This window comes from Grampus griseus (assembly GCF_964374135.1).
Source record: "Grampus griseus genome assembly, chromosome: 20".
NCBI lineage: Eukaryota > Metazoa > Chordata > Mammalia > Artiodactyla > Delphinidae > Grampus > Grampus griseus.
The window spans coordinates 51064467-51089508 of NC_139014.1; the positions used below are offsets into that span (position 1 = coordinate 51064467).

Sequence of the window (25042 nt, forward strand, 5' to 3'; positions counted from 1 at the left end):
GCAATGTGTTTCTGGATATAGACGGAATGGGATGGAAATCTAATTATGCTAGCCCTGGTTGATAAATAAACCAGTTATTTTCCCGTTGAACTGAAAAGCTACCTATGTTTAGCTTCCCTACATCCTTAGGTCTATTATTCTTCTCTTCTGTTCCACTTATCTATATAAATATTCTATTTATTCTGGTGACAACACTACACTGTTTCTCTTGACTATAGTAACTTTAAAAAAAATTGAAGTACAGTCGATTTACAATGTTTTAGGTGTACAGCAAAGTGATTTAGTTATACACACACACACACACACACACACACACACACACACACTCTTTTTCAGATTCTTCTCCATTATAGGTTATTACAAGATATCGAATATAGTTCCCTATGCTATACAGTAGGTCCTTGTTTATCTAGTTTACATACAGCAGTGTGTATTTGTTAAACCCAAATCCCCAATTTATCCCTCCCCTCCTTTTCCCCTTTGGCAACTGTAAGTTTGTTTTCTATGTCTGTGAGTCTCTTTCTGTTTTGTAAATAAGTTCATTTGTATCATTTTTTAAGATTCCACATATAAGTGACATCATATGATATTTATCTTTGTTTGACTTACTTCACTTAGTATGATAACCTCTAAGTCCATCCATGTTGCTGCAAATGGCATGATTTCATTCTTTTTTATGGCTGAGTAATATTCCACTGTGTGTCCTTTGATAAGATTCTATAATTTTCTCCATGTTTTACCTATAATTCTTTTTTAAAATTTGTTTCTGGGCATTTTACAATTTTTGTTGCAATTATGAATGGATTTTTCCAGTTCTAATTAGTCAGTATAGAGTAAAACTGTTGATTTTTTGGTGTAAACTATTGATTTACTCTGTGTCCTGTCACTTCCCAAATTCTCTTATTAATCCTGGTGGGTTGTTTTAATAGACCCTCTTGGGTTTTCTTGGTATACAATTACATCACCTGCAAATAAGAGAATTTTTTCTTTTCCAATAGTGACAGATTATTTTATTTTCTTGCCTTGTTACATTAGTTAAATACTACAGTATACTGTTGAATGATGGTGATGGAGGTATTCTTGACTTGTCTTTTTTTTTTTTTTTTTTTTTTGTGGTACACGGGCCTCTTACTGTTGTGGCCTCTCCCGTTGCGGAGCACAGGCTCTGGACGCGCAGGCTCAGTGGCCATGGCTCACGGGCCCAGCCGCTCCGCGGCATGTGGGATCTTCCCGGACCAGGGCACGAACCCGTGTCCCCTGCATCGGCAGGCGGACTCTCAACCACTGTGCCACCAGGGAAGCCCTTGACTTGTCTTTTGATAGAACATGGCTTCAGTGCGTTATCAGTTAATATGATATTTGGTGTTACATTTCTGCTTTTTGAGTAATTTTATCATATTTAAGTATTTCCTTTTATTCTCATACTACTTAAACTTTTTATTTAACAGATTTTTTTTAACCTTGTAGAAGAAGACATTTCAAAGCAAGATAGGAAACCTATGAGCCACAAAGCAAAAGAAAGACATACTTGACTTCACAAAAATGAAAAGAAATTGTTAACTGGCGAAATACTATAAGTAAACACTAAAGTCAAACAAAATATAAAGTCAAGGAGAAAAAGGTTTGCAACCCATTTAATACCCCTAAGGGGCATCTACAAATCAGTAAGAGAAAATAAACAACATAATAAAAAATGAGCGATGAGGTTAAACAGGCAAGTTTTAAAAGAGGAAGCTTAAATAATCAATAAATAATAAGACATGAAGACACGTTCAAATGTACAAATCAGAAAAATGAAATATCATTTTTCTTCTAGCCTACTGGCCAAAATGATAAACACCAAAAATATTCATGGCAGGCAAGGATGCAGGTATAGGTGAGTATAAAAAACTATAACAGGGCTTCCCTGGTGGCACAGTGGTTGAGAGTCTGCCTGCCGATGCAGGGGACACGGGTTTGTGCCCCGGTCCAGGAGGATCCCACATGCCGCGGAGCGGCTGGACCCGTGAGCCATGGCCGCTGAGCCTGCGCGTCCGGAGCCTGTGCTCCGCAATGGGAGAGGCCACAACAGTGAGAGGCCCGTGTACCGCCAAAAAAAAACAAAAACAAAAACAAAAAAAAACTGTAACATTTTCAGAATATAGTTTGGTAATGTCTATTGACATTTAAAACACACAACCCGTTTTTGGAAACCTGCCCTACGGAAATAGAAGCATCATACACATATAAGGATGTTTCAGTACTGCCTGCAGTGGCAAAAAGCCAGAAATCATTTGAATGTCCATCAATAGGTGAATAATTAAATCACAATATATGATATGATGGGATTTTACTCAGTCATTAAAAAGAATAAAGTAAAATCTATGTGTCTATTGACCTGGAGGGATGCCCATGATATTCTGTTAAGTGAAAAAAGCAACATGCAGAGTTATGGGTAAGAGGCTATTTTTGTTGTTAAAATAAAAACGAAAGAAAACATAACCCTGTATCAAGTATATGTTGGTAGGAATAGGGAGAAAGGGGTTTGGAGATGATGGCAGGAGAGATTTTAATTCTTCATAGACTTTTGAATTGTTTAACTTGCTAAAAATTTATCAGGTACGCTCATGTAATTAAAAATTAACCAAGACAATTTAAAGGAGGAAGAAAAGGGACCTGCCTCAAAAACATCAATACATTTCACTTGATTGCTCTGTGGCCTGCAAACCTCTTGGCTTCTATCTATTGATTCCCCTTCCTCTTCCAAGTGAAGTGAGCTGGGATGGTGGGGAGAAGCTGGGAGACACAGATGTACCTGCCCAAGAGGGAGGGAGGGAGAGAGAGTGAAAGACGGAGGAGAGAGTGTGGCAGGGGCCGGTGACGGGGGTGGTGGTCAGAGAGAGGGAGCTGGTGTCAGGATCAGCTTCCACATAAGGGAGCAGGGACTGTGGGGCTAGCCCTGGAGACAGGGATGCGGGAGGAGAGCTGCCTCAGGAGAGCAAGGTGGTTTTCACAGCCTCCTGGGCTGTCCACCAGACCCCTGACCCAGGGGAGCCTGAGGTCCTAATGAAAATCCCTCCATAGGCCTTTCAAACATCCCGGAGCAGGTGGGTAGTTCATTCCTTCATTCTTCCACTCAATCACCTAATAAGCATCTACCTCGTGCCTCTCCCAGGCTACGTGCTGAGGAATCGGCCTGTTCAGGACAGACACGGCCCTGCCTGCAGACAGCTTCCAGCGTGGTTGGGGGAGCCCACACCCCAGTGCTGGTCACTCTGTTTCTGTCTGGCCCAAGCTCAGTTGGGGCTGAATGGGGTGCTACGAGGGCCAGGCTTAGCACACAGGCTCTGATCCGGACCACAGACTGCAGCTCTGACCCCAGCCTCCTGCCTGACACCCCGCACCACTGATAACGGGGCTGCAGATGGCGAGGCGAAGCCACTTTCCAGCGGCCTCGTGCTCTGGGGGCCTGGGGGGCTTCCAACCCAGTCTGCGGAGGGAGACCGAGTTCACACCGGGGTCGGGGGGACCTCCACGTTGCCTGGCCCGGCCTCACTGCAAAGTCAGTTAATAACGGTGCCAACTCCAAGTGTGTGGGCCGCTGGCCTCCTTGCCCACATAATTAGAAGGGCATCTGTGTGTCTACGTGGCTGACGAGGAGACAAGAGAAGGTCCTGCCCTTCCCTAGGGATGTGTGTGTGCGTGTGTGTGTGTGTGTGCGCGCGTGTGCGTGTGTGTGTGTGTGTGCACGCATGTGTGCTCATGTGTGCCGCACTGGTGCTGGAGCAGACAGGGCACTGAGGCCCCTCGGGGTGAGGCCTCAAGGTCTCTCCTCCTCAATCTATGGGAAACAACATTCTAGACCCACCAGTGTCCCCCAGCTTCAGCCTCCGCAGCCGTATCTCTTCCCTCGGTCTGAGGGACACAGATGCACCCCGACCAGGCTGGGGCAGGAGAAAGCCCCGGCGCTGAAGGTGGAAAAGGGGCTCCCCCCTGGCCGTCCGCTGCCCCCTGACTGCCCAGGTTGCACCTGCACTTGCCGTGGTCCCCACCGAGGCTGCTCTGTGGCAGTGATGGCAGGGAAGGTGGACTCACGGGAATTAGAAGGGCAAACAGAGCCCAGGAGAATTAGGCAGGAAGGCTGGCTGCAAAACCCCGAGTGATGCTGAGAAAAAGTATCTGGAGAACAGACACCAAGCTGCTAATGCCAGTTATGTCTGGAAGGGCTGACCCACAGGGGATTTTTACCTCGAAACTATATCATTTGACAACTTTCAAAACTGTATTAATAAACATGCCTTACTTTTGTAACAAGAAAACCAAAGTCCAAATGACAAGAAGATAAATGCCAGGTCATAATCCAAACATGGAGATGTTCGAGAGCCCCTCAGAAGCAGATGCCATGTCTATTCTCTTGGGTCCATCGTCCCCAGGAACACGATAAGCCCTCATCCCTCTGGCTGCCACGTCTCATGTAGGACCCTCAGACCCTGAGTCTTGGGCTGAAACTCCGACATTTCAGGGCAGAAGGAGTCAAAGCCGCAAGGGCAGGACCCCACCTTTTGGTTCCAGCTCTGCCACACCGAACTGAGGAAATCCCTCCTCTTCTCTGGGCCTCAGGCTACTCATCTATAAAATGGGGCTACAAAATACCTGTTCTGTCCACCTCCAGAGTCTGTTGTGAGACCAGGAACTTTGAAGATAAAATCACAAGCGCTAAAGCATCATGCAAGCAGTGGAGAGCCGTCCACCACCCCAAGCACCGTTATCATGACCCATGGGGCGCGTTCCCCTTCTGATGGTGGCCACTTAGGACACAGCCACATCAGTGCAGTCACCACAAACACCAAGGGGCCCTGGGCACACCGTCACTTTGCTTGTTTAGACCAGGGAAGCCAGGAGTCCCCCTTCCTGAGACATAGACAAGCACTGAAAAGAGGTGGTACAGACTTGCCTTAGAAAGACGCATTTTCATGCTTTGCAAAAAACCTCAACTGGCATCACGTTTCTGCACAGATCCACAGTGCTGTCCATGGCATTGCTGCCCCCTAATTAGTGCTTACTGGTGAAACGGCCCCCGGGGGACCCTCCTGATGCAAGCAAGCACCCTGCTGAGGATCAGCCACCCACGTGGTGCAGGCGGGGAGCCAAGGGCACAGAGAGGGACAAGGCCCAGTGTGAGCCAGGTGGAGGGGTGGCGGGCCCTGGCCTGGTGCATGCGGCTTGGTTTGCCGATGGCTCAGATGTGGGTTGCCATCCCGGAGAGGGCGCGGTGGGGACTTACCTCTCTCTCGGGCCCACGTGTAGACGCGGCTGCTCTCAGTACTTCTGGGCTCTTGCTCTGCTGGCTCCGTGGGCAATGGTCGGAAGTGGGGGCGATCGGCCTGGCCGGGGGTCTTCAGGGGCAGGATGTACTTGGGGATCCCTCTGTAGAACCAGGCCCCCGACCTCTTCCAGACCTGGAGGGGGAGACACCTGCTCAGAGCACAGGATGCAGAGCAGTCCTCCCTGTACCCTGCTCCCAGCCGGCCCCGCCTCCCAGAAGGCGCTCAAGAGGCCACTGCATTCCTCCGGGCTGCCCCTTCCCCTCGAGACTCTGGGCAGAGCGATGAGAGGTCAGGGGACGAGCTGGGCTGGCCACGGCCTGGCACTGACCATGGTCTTGGAGAGCTTCTCGGGATGTGATTATCTCTGTGCGGGGCACAGACGGGCCCCCGGAGTTTAGAGAGAGCCACAGATTAGAATTCAGAGCAGCGAGTGCAATAAGGTTCCCGAACCCTTAACGCCTGCTTCAGAAAACGCCAAGTGCTCTGTAATCTCTTTCCTGATGAAGGAAATGTGTTCAGGGTATTTATAAGAAGAGTGGGAGCGTATGAAGGAAGGAGGTGACCTTTTCTGAGAAGAGGAAGCCTTGGCGGCTCAGAGCAGATGTGTGGGTTTGAATCCTGGATCTGTCATCCCGCAGCCGGGAGATCTGGACGCATCAACCTTCGTGACCCTCAGTTTTATCATCGGTAGGTGGAAGGCAGGAACAGTGCCAGCTCCCAGGATGGCCATGAGGGTCAGGCTTGCAAGTGAATGTAAATTCCCATAGACTGGTGCCAGGCGCAGAGCAGCCACTCGGCAGACGTGGTGCCCACTAGCGTCACTGTCACCCTCCTCCTGTCATCTGACAAACGTGCACAGCTTTACAACCAGGGGACAAAGTCTCCTACTCGAAAGGGACAATTTAAAATCAAAAGGCCAATCATCAAAAAATCTACAAACAATAAATGCTGCAGAGGGTGGAGAAAAGGGAACCCTCTTGCACTGCTGGTGGGAATGTAAATTGATACAGCCACTGTGGAGAACAGTATGGACTTTCCTTAAAAAACTACAAATAGAACTACCGTATGACCCAGCAATCCCACTACTGGGCATATACCCTGAGAAAACCATAATTCAGAAAGAGTCATGTACCAAAATGTTCATTGCAGCTCTATTTACAATAGCCAGGACATGGAAGCAACCTAAGTGTCCATCGACAGATGAATGGATAAAGAAGGTGTGGCACATATATACAATGGAATATTACTCAGCCATGAAAAGAAACGAAACTGAGTCATTTGTAGTGAGGTAGATGGACCTAGAGTCTGTCATACAGAGTGAAGTAAGTCAGAAAGAGAAAAATAAATACCGTATGCCAACACATACACATGGAATCTCAAAAAAAAAAAAAAAAAAGGGTCTGAAGAACCTAGGGGCAGGACAGGAATAAAGACACGGACGGGAATAAAGACACAGACGTAGAGAATGGACTTGAGGACACGGGCAGGGGGAAGGGTAAGCTGGGATGAAGTGAGAGAGTGGCATGGACATATATACACTACCAAACGTAAAATAGATAGCTAGTGGGAAGCAGCCGCATAGCACAGGGAGATCAGCTCGGTGCTTTGTGACCACCCAGAGGGGTGGGATAGGGAGGGTGGGAGGGAGACGAAAGAGGGAGGAGATATGGGGATATATGTATATGTATAGCTGATTCACTTTGTTATAAAGCAGAAACTGACACACCATTGTAAAGCAATTATACTCCAATAAAGATGTTAAAAAACCCAAATCAAATCAAAAGGCCAGAGTCTGCCCTGATTCTCTAGAGGACAGTGTTTCCCACTCCCCAACTCCTCTACACCAACTGGATCTGTGGGCTGTTAGCAGGGACCAAGCCAAAAAAAAAAAAAAAGAAAGAAAGAAAAGAAAAAAGAGTTCTCCATCATGTCCATCAAGAAGCATCAAGTTAAACCAAGCTCTGTTGCTGCAGGACTTCTCAGAGCCTTTAATATACCAATGTGCACAGGGCTCTCCAACACAGCAAAAGGACAGACGGTTCTTCCCACCTGGAACCTACCCAGCAAGTTTTCCTAGAGGACCTCAACCCTAGTAATGGGTCTGCAGAACCTTAACTGTAGCACTTACTGTTCCCTCGTGGAGTGAGGTGTATCTATTTCTCCAAGTAGACGGCAGTCACCTCCTTATGCTCCAGAGTGCCAGGCACTGGACCACTGAGTCCAAACACTGTCCTGGGCACGAGTCACTCAGCCCTCCCTCCCAGCTTCCCTGTGCAGAAGGGCCCGCTTTTGCGTGTGGCTCTCGAATAACGTAGAGATGAATGCTTCTTGGAGCCGCCTTGGAAAATCCTTTCTGATCCTCTCACAGCCCTCCTACGATATGTAGATATTTCTTCCAATCAGTAATACATGCACATGATCTAAAATTCACAAAGTGTGAAATTAAAAAGTCTCCTTTCCCATTCCCAGAGGCATCTGGTGATAACGGTTCCTTGAGGAAGCTCTACTATTATTCCCACTTTCCAGATGGGAAAACTGAGGCTCGGACAAGTTAAGCAACTTGCCCAAGGCCAGCCTACCATTCTATTGGCCTCTACTCCACACTGAAGGTTCCCAGAGTCTCATCCCAACAGTCTACAGATGTGAAGTAGGGGCTTGCTAAATTGTGGTTGAGCAGGGGGTAAATCCTCAGCGGGTCAGACATCACCATCATGGATGCTAAGTGTCTAGATGCCTAGAGGGCAGGGAGGTGTCATATAGGGAGAGGAAACAAATACAAACAGCCGCCACCAAGGCTACCCTGTCCTTGTAGAGCTGCTGTGTGGCTCCCGAGACCAGGTGTCCAAGCCCAGGGCCATGGGGGGCTGGTGAGGGGCTCACTTGGCCTCCCTCTGCTAAGCGAAGGCCTGGGCATCCATCGGTGCTGGCTTTGCCTGCCCTCCCCTGGGCGTGCCAGCCTCCTGCCCCCAACATGTCTGGGCCTCGGGGGGACCAAGTGAAGCAAGCCCTCGAAAGCCATCTGGGCATGGTGGGGTCTGGGTGGGCTTAGGACCCGCATTGCACTGCCTCTCTGACCCCCACCATGGACGTTGCTTTGCCTTTTTTCCCCTGAGAAATACATACACATCGTGCAAAATTAGGACAATAACAAAAAAGCAAAATGAGGAAGGTCACACAGATAGAGCCCTGCTTAACACTGTGCTGTGAATTTTCTTACACCCTTTTCTGGGCATATATACAATTCAGTTTTCCTCCCTCCCTCCCTCCCTCCTTCCTTTCCTTCCTTCCTTTTTGGAAGAATAGGGTCATGTAGATGCTATTATATGATACTTAACTATATATCACAGCAGTTGTACTGTGTTCATAAGTAACGGTCTCCACATGAAACTATGGTTCTACAGTTTGGATTTATTAAACTTAATTAAATCAACCCGCCACTGATGGGAGTTTAAATTGTTTCCAATTTTTCACTCTTCTGAACAGTGCTGCAAACATCATTGTGGCACACCCATCATCAGACGGCTGTCGGTTACTGCCTTAGGAAATATCCCAGGAGTGAAGCTGCCGGGTCAAGGGATATATATATATATAGATGATGACGTATAGCGTACATAGGTGATGACGTATATCGTCAGACTGCCCTCAGGAAGCAAAGTCAAATCCCCAGCGGGGCACTAAGTGACTTCAGGGCAGGGACCCCACATTATACTCTCAATTGTGTTAAAATACACACACTATAAAATTTACCATCATAACCCTTTCTAAGTGTACAGTTCAGTATGTTAAGTACATTCACATTGTTGGGTAGCCCATTTCCAGAATTCTTAATCTTGTAAAACTGAAACTTTGCCCATTAAACAAGTCCCCAGGCCCATCTCCCCCAAACCCTGGTGACCACTGTTCTACTTTCTATCTACGAATTAAGTGGACTCATAGAGTACTTGCCTTTTTGACGTACATACAGCATTCGTTATTTCACTGAGCATAATGTCCTTAAGGTTCATCAACATGTGTCAGAACTTTCTTCCTTTTTCGAGGCTGAATAATATTCCGTTTTATGTGTACACCACATTTTCTTTATCCACTCATCCGTTGATGGACACTGGGTTGCTTCCACCTTTTGGCTGGTCCTTTATTTTTGTCTGTCTCTCCCACCAGAATCTACCAGCCGGGAGGGAGGCCCAGGGCGTCTCTGCTCAACACTGGATCTTTAAGCTCCTAGCACACGCCTGACACACAGTAGGGGCTCTGTAAACACCGGCTGAACGACTGAATTGGCAGCCGTGGCTTGTTTGCTGGAGCGTGACCCAATCCATATAGTCTGTCGCCTTCCTGGGGAAGTGGCCGGAGGGTTTCACCCAAGTTCTTGTAATTAATCAAATGGATTTACCACTTCAGATTAAAAGGGGGATAAAGAGGGAGTGCCTAGCAGGGCGTGCCAAGGTGCACATCCCTGACCTTGAACTTCAGGGCACAAGGCAGCCACGTGCTCCCAGTCTTTCCTCAAGCACCAGTGAGACCCACAGCCCCGGCTGCCCCTGCCCACCCTGGCATATCCCAGACAGCGGGCCCCATGCCATCAGCTTCATTTCCTGTTGCAACGATCCACCTCCACCCCTACCACCCACTTAAAAAACTGATCAGTCAAGTGCTTTTGGAAAACGGGATAAAGAGCACAAGACCCAAAGTATTAGGTTGAATTGCATGAAACTACTGATATTCAGCCTTTGTGTGTGTGTGTGTGTGTGTGTGTGTGTGTGTGTGTGTGTTCAACCATTTTTGACCTATAAAAACCCCTGTCAGTTTCATACAATTCACCCCGATATTTATGCGCAGCAGGGGCCATGGCCCCACGAGTCTGCCAGGCGTGCAGCGCCTCCCTGGGGTCTAGGAGGCAGGTGAGTTCATTGTACCGGGGCCTTGGTCTGTCCGTTTCTCTCGTGCTGGCGCTGCAGTTCAGGTGGAAGGCCGGCTACTGCTGTGATGGGCAGAGACCAGACCAGACTGGCTGGTGATCCCGGACCAGCTGGGGGAGCAGCATCTTCTGAGTCCCCAAGGCAGAGGGACGAGAGCACACAGGTGCATCACTAGGTATGGGGGGCACACCGTGTAGGGGTGCATTGAAGACACTGTCGGGTGTTTTGGAAAATGCCTTCCACGTGGGAGAGTCCAACTGGTGAGGCGAGGGGTGAGGGACTCCCAGTTCTGAGCAGTCATCTCCCCTCCCCCCACACCAGTCCCGGCATGTCCTCAGACCTTCTCCCGCCTTGCTGCCTGCCGCCACCCTGTAAAATGCAGTAGCTTTTAATCACGTGATTTCTGCTGTGGGCATCCAAGCCTATCACCCACAGCCTGGCATTAACGCTTGACTCGCTCCCCAAGAACAGCGGTGGGAAAAGCCCTCCGTGGAAATTAACCCCCAACCATCCTGTCTAGGGCCGCGGATGGGGAAAACGTTTGCTTTTTGGAGAAGCCGTGTGATTCTGCAAAGCCACGCTCTGCTCCCCACGAGTGGTTCCCTGTGATAAGGCCGGCAAAGCAGCTAACCTTGAAAATGCCATTTAATGAGAAAAAACCCACACAGCCCCCATGACACTTGCGGGAGGCCAGGGTGTGGGGTGGCTTCAGCCTTAAATCCTCCCCTCGCACCGCCTCGCGCGCGCGTGCGTTGCTCCGCCTCGCGCGCTGGTGCTCCTCTGCCTCGAGGTTTTCATTCCAATTTCACCTCGCTGCCAACCTGACAGCAGATACTGATGGATATTAGCCAAGCTGTTCCCTGGGAATTTTAATTACCATGATAACAATCGCTAATCATCGGCATTTCCTGAACGGCTGTGGCTGGAGAAGGTGGTAATTGGCAGAGCCTGTTGGACAGAAGGGCAGGTCTAGGGCACTGGCCTCCAGGGAGGATGTGGGAGGGGCGGCCTAAGACCTCTGCCCCTGCTCCCCGCTCTGCCTTCCGTGTGTTACCACCTCTCCCCACCTCCCACGCGACACAGGAGTACACCTGCGTCAACTCAGGGGAGGCGACCACGCTCTCCGCTCCTCACCCCAGGGGTGGGAGTGGGGGGACAGTCTGGCCTTCGCACATGCTGTTCCTTGCACCTGGAGTGCCCTTCACCCTTGGCTCCATGAGGCAGGGACACTTCCCCTAGGAAGCCTTCAGTGCCACTTTATGCATAATCAGAGCAGCTCTGCTGCCCCAGACCCTCACCCAGCTAAGAAGCTGTGAGCTCTTCCAGGGCAGGGCTGTGCCGGAGCCATCCCTGTATTCCCAGGACCCAGCTAGGAGGCTGTACGTGGCAGGAATGTTGCTGACTGAGTGACTGAATGAACAAACCAAGTTGGCAAAACAAAGGAACTGTCCCCGGGGACAGAGCGTGGGACTCTGCCTTCAGGGGACCACATTCTGTTTGCTTAACATGCTCCAGTCTTGAAAAGCCGTGGGAAATGGCCTGTTACTGAATGTCTCTTAAAGGGTCCACCCACCCTGGCAGGGAGACAGCATAGCTCTCCCTACCCCATTACCTGAACACACACACACATACATCTACACGCACACACACACACACAAACACACACACAGTGCTGGCTTCCTAGGAGCTCTGACAGGCAAGCTAGACTCCACAACGTGTCAAATAAGACCCCAGGGCTCCGCCAGCTCCTGCCTCTCTCCCCAGCCCAGGGGATCACCCAACATAGCCACTCCCACTCCAGGACCACACTAAGCTGTCCACGCCCCCAGGCCTTTGTACACGCCGATTCTTCTTCCTTCCCTGGGCTGGGAGAATGAAATCCAGCCTTTAGGAAATTACTTTTATCCAGAAGCTTCCACAGAACCATGCAGGTCTCCCACTTCAGTGCACACACATTGTTATGAAGGCCTATTTACATGTCTGTTTCTTGCACCAGGTTGAAAGCACCATGACAGCAGGAGCCCCCCAGGCCCCCCGGCACCTGCTAGCACAAGCTAGATGCCTGACAAATACCCATCAGCTGAGATTACTGAACACATATCCAGATTTCAAGGCTTTCAACTCAGCTTACTTAACGGAAACACTGGCTCTTAGAGGGTGCTATGGACTGAACTGTGCCCCATCCCCAAATTCATATATCGAAGCCATAAACCCCAGCGTGATGGTATTTGGAGATGGGGGTCTTTCGGAGGTAATTAGGTTTAGATGAGGTCATAAGGGTGGGGCCCTCACGATGGGATTAACGTCCTTATAGGAAGAGATACCGGAGAGCTTGCCTTTCTCTCCTCTGTGTAAGGACACAGTGAGATGGCAGTCTGCAAGCCAGGAAGAGAGCCCTCACTGGGAACTAAATGTGCTGGCACCCTGATCTGGAACTTCCAGCCTCCAGAACGGTGAGAAATAAACTCCTATTAAGCCCCTTGTGTATGTTATTTTGTTATGGCAGCCCGAGTTAAGACAGAGGGAGACATTGCCTGGGAGGTTGTAGTAGGTTAAACATGGTCCCAAATTATTTTCCTCTTTTCCCATCAAGAGGTGGAGTCTATTTTCCCCATCTCTTGAATCTGGTCTAGCTTGTGATTTGCTTTGACACGTAAAATGTGGCAGAAGTAACATGTGAAAACTTCTGACCAGTTTGGAACACTGCTGCCATCACGAGAGAGCCTAGTCCAGTGTACGAAGGACAAAAGGCCACACGGAGAAGAACCAAGACACCCCAGCCAACAGCCAGCAGCGGCTGCAGAGGAGTGAGGCTTCTTGGACCCTGACCTCAGTCAAACTGTCAGATGACTACGGTCCATGAATGACACCAGGAGACACCAGCAAAAGAATCACCCTGATGAGCCCAGCCCAAGCTGCAGATGAGCAAATAAATGATTGCTTTTTCAAGGCATTTAAGCCTCCACACCTCTGATAGGACATCCAACCTCTACACACTTCTAGAAAAAGGAAACAATCGGATAGGTTGGTAATTAACTGAATAAAGTAGGAAAGTTAAATTCAGGGACTTAAAATATATATAGGCTCATTCATCAAATATGAACAACATGCTACAAAAAAGGAACAATTGGAGAATAAGAAAAGGCCCCTAGAAACTAAAACTATAATGCAGAAATATAAAAATGTAAAATAAAGGCCGGAAGATAAAAATGAGAAAATTTGGAAGGCTGGAGCACAAAGATGAAGAAACAGAAAAAAGTGGAAGAAATGATGAAGTCAAAAATGCTCAACCTGAGGGGTCAAATTCCTAATAATAGACTCCTCAGAAACAGAGCAATAGAAAAACATTTCCAGGAGCTGAAAGAGGACATGAGACTTCAGATTAAAAGGTTTTTAATTGAATTTAAGGCAGAAAAAAAGGAAAGTAAAATACATACTCATAAAATCACTTAGTTATAAATATAAAAAGATCCTAGAAGCTTCCAGAAAGAAAAAATAGGTCTCTTACAAGGAAACCAGAATTAGAACAGCATCAGACTTATCATCGGCACACTGGATACTAAAAGACTTTGCATCTAGAATTCTACCAAACTGTCAATGAAACCAGAGAATAGAGACATTTTTAGACTTGCAAGGACTCCAATTTTCCTATATATGGTCTCTTTTTAAGAAGTTACTTCAGGATGAGCTCCAACAAAACAGAGGTGAAAAACAAGAAAGACAAGATCCTAGAAACAGTGTCTCCAACTCAGCAGGTGAGTCAAAGGGAAATGCCATGAAGACGGCTTTCAGTAAGTAGTGCAGGATAGAGCCGGAAAAGGGTCTGCAGGGGTTTCTGACAGGAAAAGAGAAGGCTCCACGCAATAGAACGTAAAATCAAGGAGCTGCATAAAAGGACATAGAGTTTCATTATTTTTTGTCAATGAGAACAAAGGGCAATAAAACACTCCAAGGGAAAACTAAAATCATACCAGAAAGTCATGGTCCAAATATTAGGGAACTTAAACTGTGACGTGGTTTAAGATATAAAGAGTTAAAAAGAAATCCATTTGATCATGATACTAGGAATGTTTTCCTTTGGATGGTCCAGGGGTCGAGGTGTCACAAATTACCAAAATGTGATCTTCACATATCATTTGACCCTGAGGTGTTTTTTTTTTTTTTTTTTCGGTACGTGGGCCTCTCACTGTTGTGGCCTCTCCCATTCTGGAGCACAGGCTCCGGACGTGCAGGCTGCATGGCATGTGGGATCTTCCCAGACCGGGGCACGAACCCGTGTCGCCTGCATCAGCAGGCGGACTCTCAACCACTGCGCCACCAGGGAAGCCCACCCTGAGGTGTTTAATGTTTACAAAATGATAAAAAAATTTAAATCCCTCATAATTATTGAGCACTTTGTATGTGTCAGGCACCATTCCAAGAATTTTATATATAACTTATTTAACTCTCACAAAAATCCGATGAGGTGGGTGGTATTAACAGTTCTATTTTACAGATGAGGAAATCAGGCACAGAGAGAACACGTGACACAAACAGGGAAGAACAAAATAAATACAGGACCCCAGGCAGTATAGCTCCTGAACCTGCCCTTTTCACCCTCTTACAAAATCATATACAGGTTTGTGAAATTAAATGCTATTTATTGATTTTCAGCTCTTAGAATTAATTAACCTAGAGACAAAGTGCTGTTTTCTTAGATTCTGTATTTGTCTACTTGGCATCCATTCATCACAGGGCCAAACCAACGGCCAAAGCTGTTTACATCTCCCCTGTGATGCAGCTTTTGCAGGTATGTGAAAGTCATATTACAAACCCTCCAACCGATCCTGAGTCCACACTCTAACCACCCCCTTTACCTAACTCTCACTCACCAAGCCAATAGTCCCCCTACCCTAACTCAACCCAGGGCCAGATACCAGGCAGCCAGGGCCAGCCTCTATGCCCCAGCGGCCGCTGAAACTATTCAACCTAGCCCACCCTAAGATACTTACTCTGCGCTGCTCTGCCTTTCCCGTAGAAACCCCATTAAAGGCTGTGGCGCATGCTTTCCCTTCACTCCTTTCTGCCTCTGGTGCTTCCCCATGTGGCCCTGAGTGGCGTGGGATGCCCCCTTCTTTTGGGAACTGTAAGCAATAAATTCTTCCTTCAATGGCATTAGCCTCTTCCTGTCATCACTCAGTCACCTTTGTAAACTAAGATTGAGGCATAAATCACAAAGCACGAAAGAATTAACTACAGCAACAGAACAATCTAAACGTACAATCCTGGCAATCTATTAGTAAGGGTGTCACCTAGAAAAGGAGGGAGGTGAGAGTAGGGGAGGGAAGAATAGAGGCATTCGTACCCACAACTCATGCAGAAGGAGTGGAGGTGTGAATGTTAAAGTTGATGGAAGAAGAAAGAGGCAAATAGTATAGAAAGTTACAAATGTAATCAAAGAGTTAAAAAATAATAACAGGGGCTTCCCTGGTGGCGCAGTGGTTGAGAGTCCGCCTGCCGATGCAGGGGACACGGGTTTGTGTCCCGGTCTGGGAAGATCCCACATGCCGCGGAAGGGCTGGGCCTGTGAGCCATGACCGCTGAGCCTGCGCGTCCGGAGCCTGTGCTCCTCAACGGGAGAGGCCACAGCAGTGAGAGGCCCGCGTACCGCAAAAAAAAAAAAAAATAATAATAATAATAACAGTATCAAAAATTAGGAGGAGAGAGGGGAAGCAGAGTAGTCCAAGCTAGCCAGCTCCTTATCTTTCAGAGCATGGAGTCGAGTCGATAGAGAGTACCTAACGTTGATAAAGCAAGAAAGTCAGGGCATTGCTGGGTCATATGGTAGCTCTATATGACCCAGCAATCCCGCTACTGGCATATACCCTGAGAAAACCATAATTCAGAAAGAGACATGTACCACAATGTTCACTGCAGCACTATTTACAATAGCCAGGACACAGAACCAACCTAAATGTCCATCGACAGATGAATGGATGAAGAAGATGTGGCACATATATACAATGCAATATTACTCATTCATAAAAAGAAACGATATTGAGTTATTTGTAGTGAGGTGGATGGACCTAGAGTCAGTCATACAGAGTGAAGTAAGTCAGAAAGAGAAAAACAAATACCGTATGCTAACACATATATATGGAATCTAAAAAAAAAAAAAAAACGGTTCTGAAGAACCTAGGGGCAGGACAGGAATAAAGACGCAGACGTAGAGAATGGACTTGAGGACACAGGGAGGGGGAAGGCTAAGCTGGGACGAAGTGAGAGAGTGGCATGGACATATATACACTACCAAATGTAAATTAGATAGCTAGTGGGAAGCAGCCACATAGCACAGGGAGATCAGCTCGGTGCTTTGTGACCACCTAGAGGGGTGGGACAGGGAGGGTGGGAGGGAGATGCAAGAGGGAGGAGATATGGGGATATACGTATGCATATGGCTGATTCGCTTTGTTGTGCAACAGAAACTAACACCGTATTGTGAAGCAATTATACTCCAATAAAGATTAAAAAAAAAAAAGTCAGGGCAGGAGTCAGCATGTGAACTAAAGCAAGCAGTCCATATGTGATGGGCGGGGTGAGGGAGGGGCGGGACAGGTGACTGCCATCCTCCAGCATAAGCTCTTCAGAGCAACTGGATGTTTTCTTAAAAGCACATGCATGTGTTACTTTGATTTAAATTGAAGTATAACAGGTTGGTAATTGGATGTCAATGTTATTAAATCCCTGCACTGCTTGGCAGGTTGACACATGGTGTTGGAACGGTCTGTGGCTGGTATGTTGAATCTGGATGTGCTGGTAGGGAAGGAAAAGAAAGCAGTAATTAAATTTTTTGTAGTGGAGCAAGATAGGAAAGGCTTAGTCAAGTGATGGTTAGTTTGAAAACACCAGCACGAGTTCACAACACGGACATTTCTGCCCCTGCAGAAAGAGAAGCTCCCCCTCTGATGTCACTGCCCACCCCTAACCTCCAGGAGTCAGAATTTTGACAATGGGAAAACCCTGGACAACTTTTCAAAGGGAACCAGGGCTTCCCAGCATAAAGGCAGGCAGAGCTGGATCCCTTTGAAAAGAGAAAGGGCCCAGGGCATCACGCTGTTAGTTGGAAGAGACGCTTCTCTCAAGACTGCTGGGCAGTACTCAGTGACCAGGTTTCCGTGGTGACAAGCTGAGTATGAAAAGCCATGGTTACTGCCGAGGGCAACAAGCTGATACTCAGCAAGGCGAGTTAACACAGGATGTGCTAATGTAACGCGCACATGTATTTTCAGCATTACTTTATGGCAGACATGCTATCTGTCCAGTCAAACCAGATTATGGCCATACGACTTGACAGTTGGATTATCTGCTACCCTATTCAAGCAGGATGCAGATGCGGCATGTATACGACGTGTGTGACTGTGGCACGGATGTGACTGTGCAGGTTTGTTTAGGGTGAGAAGCGAGCGGGGCAGAAGCAGGTCACAAGCCTGTGTCACACACGTGTAACCAGAGGCAGCCTGTGGAGACGGCATCACCTGCCGTCCTATGTGCCTAGGATGACACCTCCACCTGCCTCTGTAATCAGAAGAGGGCTGTGATCCTCATCCCCCAAAGGTGCGTGGATCCTACCAGCAAAAACTGAAAACAGAGGTGCATCCAGTCTTCCTAAAAAATTGCTCAGTTGACAGACAGATGAATTAAAATAAAAAGCTCCAGAATGGGGGGACGCAGTGGTACCAGAAAACTCACCAGCATCGGTGAAATAAATGCGAGGTAGAATTCAGCCTAGACAACTGATGTAAAGATAACTGAAAAAGAGTAAAAATGTGAAAGAAATGGTGCTTAAAAATAGTAACAATAATAATCTGTCCCCAAATTTCAGGCTGTCTCAACAAAAAGCAAGAAGTGGCTGGAAAGGAAAAAAGCATTGGGTTCCTCATCTTTCTGGGCAAGTGGAGTTAAAAGGCACTGTTTCTACTGTAATGTAAGTGATTAGACAAATATTGGTTGGAATAACTAAAAAGCTATATATGCATATATACACCTATCTGTCTGCCTGTCCATCTAAGACAATTAGCAGAATTAAAACTAGAGAGTTTTTCATACCGAAATACTTGATTTTCTGACAGTTTTATTTTTCTTCTTTCTTTCCTTCATCTCTTCCTCTCACTTTCTTGTTTTGTTTTAAATTTTTTTCCTTTTTCTTCTTTTGGTAGGAATTAAGTTTAGAGCGGTCGTCTTTCCTCACGGCTTACTTCCCCTCCCTCAGAAAGGCGAAGCTTACAAACAACTTCTGAAGAGGGAGTCTGCATAGTCATTCATTCGAACAGCATTCATTCAGTACCTCCTACGTGTTAAGATTGAGCAATGGAGAGAAAAGATCAAATGTCCTTGCAGACGGGTGGCCCCAGGACCTAAATCCACAAAGGGCTGGGGTCTGTGACTCTGTTTTCCGCTGCCATGTGAGAGTGTGTTCATGGCCTGCCCTCAGGCGCTATTCCATCCCGGGAGGGTTTCCCTGTATCCATCCCCCCAGCACCTGGGGTGGAATCCTCAATCTTGCGGTGTAGAGCACAAGTAAGCAATCCCGGGCAGAGCCCCCCTCCCAGCCCAGGCACCCACCAGCCACCCACCAGGTTCTGGCTCTCCACTAATCCCTTCTAAAGTGCTAACTAAGAATTGAGGTGTTAGGGGAAAGCTAAATGAGACTCCTCCCAGGAATATTTGCATATTTGTAATTTAAAGGACAACACTTTAAAACACATCAGGCAGGGCTTCCCTGGTGGTCCAGTGGTTAAGACTCCATGCTTCCACTGCAGGGGGACGCGGGTTCGATCCCTGGTGGGGGAACTAAGATCCCGCATGCCGCAACTAAAGATCCTGCGTGCCGCAACTAGGATCCGACAAAGACAAAAAAAAAAAAAATCAGGCGCGCACACGTGTGTGTGTGTGTGTGTGTGTGTGTGTGTGTGTGGTGCTGGTGAGCCAGTGAGAACGTCTCTACCATCCTCCCACCCACCCTAGGCCCCAGCAAGAGTCAACAGGCTCATCCTGTTCACCCCACCCTTCCCCGTATTGCTGGCTGCTTTCAGGCTCCCTACACAGGGCCAAGGCCCCACCCTCACCAGGAGATGGGCTAGAAATTAAGCCCCAGCAAAGACAAGAGGGCCCGCCCCTGCCCCCCCCCCCCAGGAGCCAGAGCCCTTCCCTGGGCCTAAGCGAATTTCCCCTTCATTTCAAGTGTTTTTTTCTTTTTTTTGCCTTTATTTACTTTCTTATTAGTTATCTCTTTTATACATCTTAGTGTATATATGTCAATCCCACTCTCCCAATTCATCCACCCCCCCTCCGGCACACACACACAGACACTTTCCCCCCTTGGTGTCCATACGTTTGTTCTCTACATCTGTGTCTCTATTTCAACCAGGTCAGCCTGGGCGGCAGGCAATGGCTAACATAGCGGAAACGAAAAAGTGCAGTGAGAAGAAATATTCTGAGGGTGCTGTTTTCTGGATAATTTAAACCCCTTGGTTAGATTATTTCAGAACCGGAGGAAATGCTTTGGCTTCCGTTAACCCCCGGTGAGGGGTTTCCTCTGGCGAGGTTTCTGCACAGTTACTGGTGAGGAGCGTTTGCCAGCTTCAGAGGGAGGTGGCATCCAATAAGGGCTCGTGATGGCTGGAGAGCCATGTGCCCCGGCGTCACAGAGGATTTCTGGGGCGGGTGGGCCAACCTCCAGCTCTGGCCTCACCCTCTCCCATGGCCTCCAGGGGTGCCCCACTAGCCCTTGCATCTCCCAGATTATCTTGACATGGAAAGGTCCCTACAAGTCACTGAGAACAGAGACCCCCTATCTTCCTTCTCTCTCTGGTCCCAGAGAGACCGTCTTCTCCTTTGTCTAGAATGGTCTTGCAAGTTTAACAAATCCACGGAGGAGAATGATGCTTTCACTACCGTTCTTTTTTTTTTTTTTTTTGCGGTACGCGGGCCTCTCACTGTTGTGGCCTCGCCCGTTGCAGAGCACAGTCTCCGGAAGCGCAGGCTCAGCGGCCATGGCTCACGGGTCCAGCCGCTCCGCGGCATGTGGGATCTTCCTGGACCGGGGCGCGAACCCGTGTCCCCTGCATCGGCAGGCGGACTCTCAACCACTGCGCCACCAGGGAAGCCCCGCTACTGTTCTTATTTACTTGCTTCATCAACACTGTACACCCGCCACCTCTTAGTCTTTATTTGCATGCAGCATGAAATCCCTTTGAATCCCGAATATTTAACTATCTTCCCTGCTCCAGCACAGACCTGAGAGAGGGCAAGCGTGCCGCGGTGGTGTTTGGCTGCCCAGCCTCTGTTCCCAGATGGAGTGGGCCACACATGGCAGATGAATAGGGCTAGAATCAGAAAACTGGACAGGCCGGCTATACCCAGCCAGGTCTTTTCAGAGGAGCTTCGTGATTTTGATTCAATTCCCAGAACAACAAACATGCCTCTGTGTAAACACAGTCTCAGAAACGTACTCCAAAGCCAACATGAAATGGTTTCTGGGCTGACCCCTGCTTGGCAGAGCTCGTGGGTCTTCCGGTGTTCCGACGTGTGGACTTGAATCATGGACGCCTTCTTCGGTTATGGATTTGATTACTGCTTCATTTCCTATTGGTCTTGCTCCTTCTTGGGGAAAACCTGTAATTCTGAGGCTCCATTGCCTTCTCTGTCTTCCAGATTCATCATTGTCTCCGTTATTGTTTTTAGCACTTTGGGGTTTTTTTTTCCCCCTGCATTCTGGGAGATTTTAAAGGTTTTTCTCCATATCACTGATTTAAGCTTTTTTGGGTCTGGTTTTTGGTGATCTCCTGTTACCTTTTGGGTGTGTGCTTGTGAAATTTAGCGTACACACAAAACCGTATGGAAACACAGTGTGTTTCAAAGAACCACACTGAAGTAAACATCTGTGAACTCTTTAAGAAATTAAGGGCTTCCCTGGTGGCACAGTGGTTAAGAATCTGCCTGCCAATGAAGGGGACATGGGTTCGAGCCCTGGTCAGGGAAGATCCCACATGCCACGGAGCAACTAAGCCCATGTGCCACAGCTACTGAACCTGTGCTCTAGGGCCCACGAGCCACAACTACTGAGCCCACACGCCAAAACTACTGAAGCCCGTGCACCTAGAGCCCGTGCTCCACAACAAGAGAAGCCACCACAGTGAGAAGCCAGCGCACCACAATGAAGAGTAGCCCCCGCTTGCCACAACTAGAGAAAGCCCACACGCAGCAACGAAGACCCAACACAGCCAAAAAAAATAAAAATAAATTAAAAAAAAAAAAGAGGGCTTCCCTGGTGGCGCAGTGGTTGGGAGTCCGCCTGCCGATGCAGGGCACATGGGTTCGTGCCCCGATCCGGGAGGATCCCGCGTGCCGCGGAGCGGCTGGGCCCGTGAGCCATGGCCACTGGGCCTGCGCGTCTGGAGCCTGTGCTCCACAACGGGAGAGGCCACAACACTGAGAGGACCGCGTACCGCAAAAAAAAAAAAAAAGAAAAAAGAAATTAAATATGACCAGATCTGAGAAGGGCCCATAGGTCCTCCCTGTCTTCCTTCCAAAAGTAACCACCATCTGGAATGTTGTGTGAAGCAATCCTTTGCTTTTCTTCCTATTTTTAAAAACTGCTTATATGTATATTTCTAAGTAAAACATTTACTATTACCTGTTTTTGAACATCGTATTTTTAAATCACTGCGTATTCTTGAGTGACTTGCTTTTTTTCCCTTTTGCTCATTGGGTTTTTAATTCATCCTTTGAAATTTATCTGTCTATTCCACCATGAAAGGTCATTTGGGTGGTTTCCAGTTTTTTGCTATTACAACAAATGCTGCTACGTGCATTCTCAGTCATGTTTCCCGGGAAGCAGGTATGAGAGTTTCTCCAGGCTGTACAGCTGGGAGCAGCGTGTGAGGCTGAACGTCATACACAGATGCCACTCAGGAGGTGCCAAGTGCAACGTGGAGGCGAACCGGCCGGGGCGCCTACCGAATGGCCCTCTTGTTTAGTTTGCAAACAGGGAGCCTCAGGAGCCAGCCTATGACAATGACCCTGGGGTTGATGCAGGGTAGGGAGCAGCAGGCAGAGTTCAAGGGTCAAGAGGACAGTCAGGTGCTGGGACCCAAAACCAGGTTCAGGGATGTAAGCAGTTAGATGACACTCAGGGCCAGGCTGGGCTTCAGCTGTGGGTGCATTAGCCTGGGTTGGGATGTGATAACTTACAAAATCAGGGCAAGGAGAAGCGGGGCAGGGACCCAGGGGACCCCCAGACGGTCGGGGATCACTACGTTGGCTACTGAGGGTGAAACCTCCCGTGTCCCTCCAGCCTGTGGGCCATCCTGGAATAGGAAGGCTGATTCTTGAAGGCAGTGGTCACCAGCTTGGTAGAAATCAGGAGGAAGCTGGTCTAGTGGCTGTAGCCTTTTAGACAGCCCAGGTTCTGCACGTCCTGCTGTGTCACCTTGGACCTGTCACTTAAGGTCCCAGAGCTTCCATCTGGTGGGAGGAGTGGGGACACAGGGCCCCACATCTGGCCCAGACAAGGATCCCAACAAAGGCTGGTTCTCCTCTTCTTCCTTTTTTCACAGAAGGATTTTCTGGCACAGCAGGAGGACACGTGTCTTGAGTTATTTCCTTAGAAGAGGGGATGGTTGTGTATTTCCAGGGCTGGGCACCACCTAGGAGCTTAATAAATAGCTCCTAAAGGATGCAGTCTCACTCTACTCCCTAGCCCCCATCTGCCAGACAGCTGGCTAGTGGAAGGGGAACAATCGTGCCAGCCAATGTCATTTGGCATCTGGAAAACGTGCAGGAAAAGCTGATTACCCAAATTTTTATTCCAAGTAATGCAAGAAAAGGACCACAATCAGATGCTTTCTCCCTAGCTTTTCACCTGCCTCCCCAGGGCCATGTAGAAGAGGGTATCATAGCAGGGAAAGCCAGGTTGTACAGGCCCAACAGGGGAGAGCGGGGGGGGGTAAGCGGGCTGTGGTGTCAGGATAGTGTCACACCAACTGATCACAGGGTCAGTGAAGCTGGTCCACACCTTGTTATTCTCAAGCCCGGTCATAGGGACCACAGGGTTCCCAAGCCCGTGGACCGCTGAGCACACCTGGGTGGCTGAGTAAGTGGTGGAGGGGCAGCCGGTGATGCAATAGCCGAATGCTAGGACCTGTGGGCCCTGCTCCTGGTGGGCCAAGGGCTTACTGTTGGAGCACATCGACTCCCCTCCCTACTCCCCGTGGCCAAAGAGCCTCCGGGGACCACCCCCTCCCCCACCTGCCTCAGGGGAACCCAGGACCCCCTCCCGTGGAAGGAGGCGAGCCTCACTGGCTCCGTGCTGTCCTGTGAACACAGGGTACTGGGTGTGGCCCCATCCTGGGCTGCTCTTCCCCAGAGAGCCACTGGCCTCCCCGCTACGCCTCCTTCAAGTCTTTACTCACATCTCACCTCCTCAAAGAGGCCTACCCTGGCCAGTCTCCACCCACACCCTTTTTTTTAACTGTGGTAAAATACACATAACATAAAATTTACCTTTCTAACCATTTTTAGGTGTACAGTCCAGGGGCATCAAGTGCACACACTGCTGTGCTACTGTCCCCACCATCCGTCTCCAGACCTTTTTCATCTTCCCAGACCGAAACTCTGTGCCCATTAAACAATAATTTCTCATTCTCCCACCCCCAGCCCCTGGCAACCACCCTTCTACTTTCTGTCTCTATGAATCTGACTATTCTAGGGACCTCATATAAATGGAAATCCTGAGGACTTCCCTGGTGGTCCAGTGGGTAAGACTCTGCACTCCCAATGCAGGGGGCCCGGGTTCGATCCCTGGTCAGGAACTAGATCTCGCATGCTGCAACTAAAACACGCCGCAATGAAGATCACACGTGCCGCAACTAAGGCCTGGTGCAGCCAAAACAAATAAATAAACATTAAAAAAAAAAAGGAAATCCTACAATATGTGTCCTTTTGTGTCTAGCTTATTTCACTTAGCATAATATCCTTAAGGTTCTTCCATGTTGTAGCATGTGTCAGAATTCTATTCCTTTTTTTTTTTTTTGTGGTATGCGGGCCTCTCACTGTTGTGGCCTCTCCCGTTGCGGAGCACAGGCTCCGGACGCGCAGGCTCAGCGGCCATGGCTCACGGGCCCAGCCGCTCCGCGGCATGTGGGATCTTCCCGGACCGGGGCACGAACCCGTGTCCCCCTGCATCGGCAGGCGGACTCTCAACCACTGCGCCACCAGGGAAGCCCTCCATTCCGTTTTAAGGCTGCATAATATGAATAATAAGAGGCATAGACCACATTTTGTTTATCCATTCATCCAATGGTAGATGCTTGGGTTGCTTCTGCCTTTAGGCTGTTGTGAATAATGCCGTAAGGAATGCTGTATATACCCGGAAGGAGAATTGCTAGATCATTAATTTTTTGAGGAGCTGTCATACTGTGTTCCGTAGTGGCTGCGCTATTGTACTTTCCCACCATCAACGCACAAGGGTTCAAATTTCTCCACATCCTCACCAACACTTGCTATTTTCTGCTTTTTAAATATTAGCCATCCTAATGGGTGTCACATGGTGGCTGGTCTACTCTCAACACGGCCACCTCCCTCCCCACCCTGCACCCCACACTCCTGATCTCTTTGCTCTGTTCTGCTCTCCTCTTCCCGTGAACATCTAATGCACTGTATAATTTGCTCATGTATTAGTTTGGTTATGTGAGGGGAACCACTGACTGAAACTGCCCACCCTGGCCAGGCAAGATAGTAGCCATCTGCATGAGTTATCTTAACAACAGGAGGTCCCGGTAA

At 48.6% G+C, this 25042-nt stretch overlaps 1 protein-coding gene across 2 annotated transcripts in view; it reads right to left on the reverse strand.

The window, feature by feature from the left end:
- Positions 1 to 25042, reverse strand: part of RPH3AL (rabphilin 3A like (without C2 domains)) — a 118892-nt gene that overhangs the window by 19801 nt on the left and 74049 nt on the right. For both annotated transcript variants that reach the window (XM_082678340.1, XM_082678339.1), the window contains one exon: positions 5264 to 5438. In XM_082678340.1, coding sequence (XP_082534466.1) covers positions 5264 to 5438 — 175 coding nt within the window. The remainder of the gene's footprint in view (positions 1 to 5263; positions 5439 to 25042) is intronic.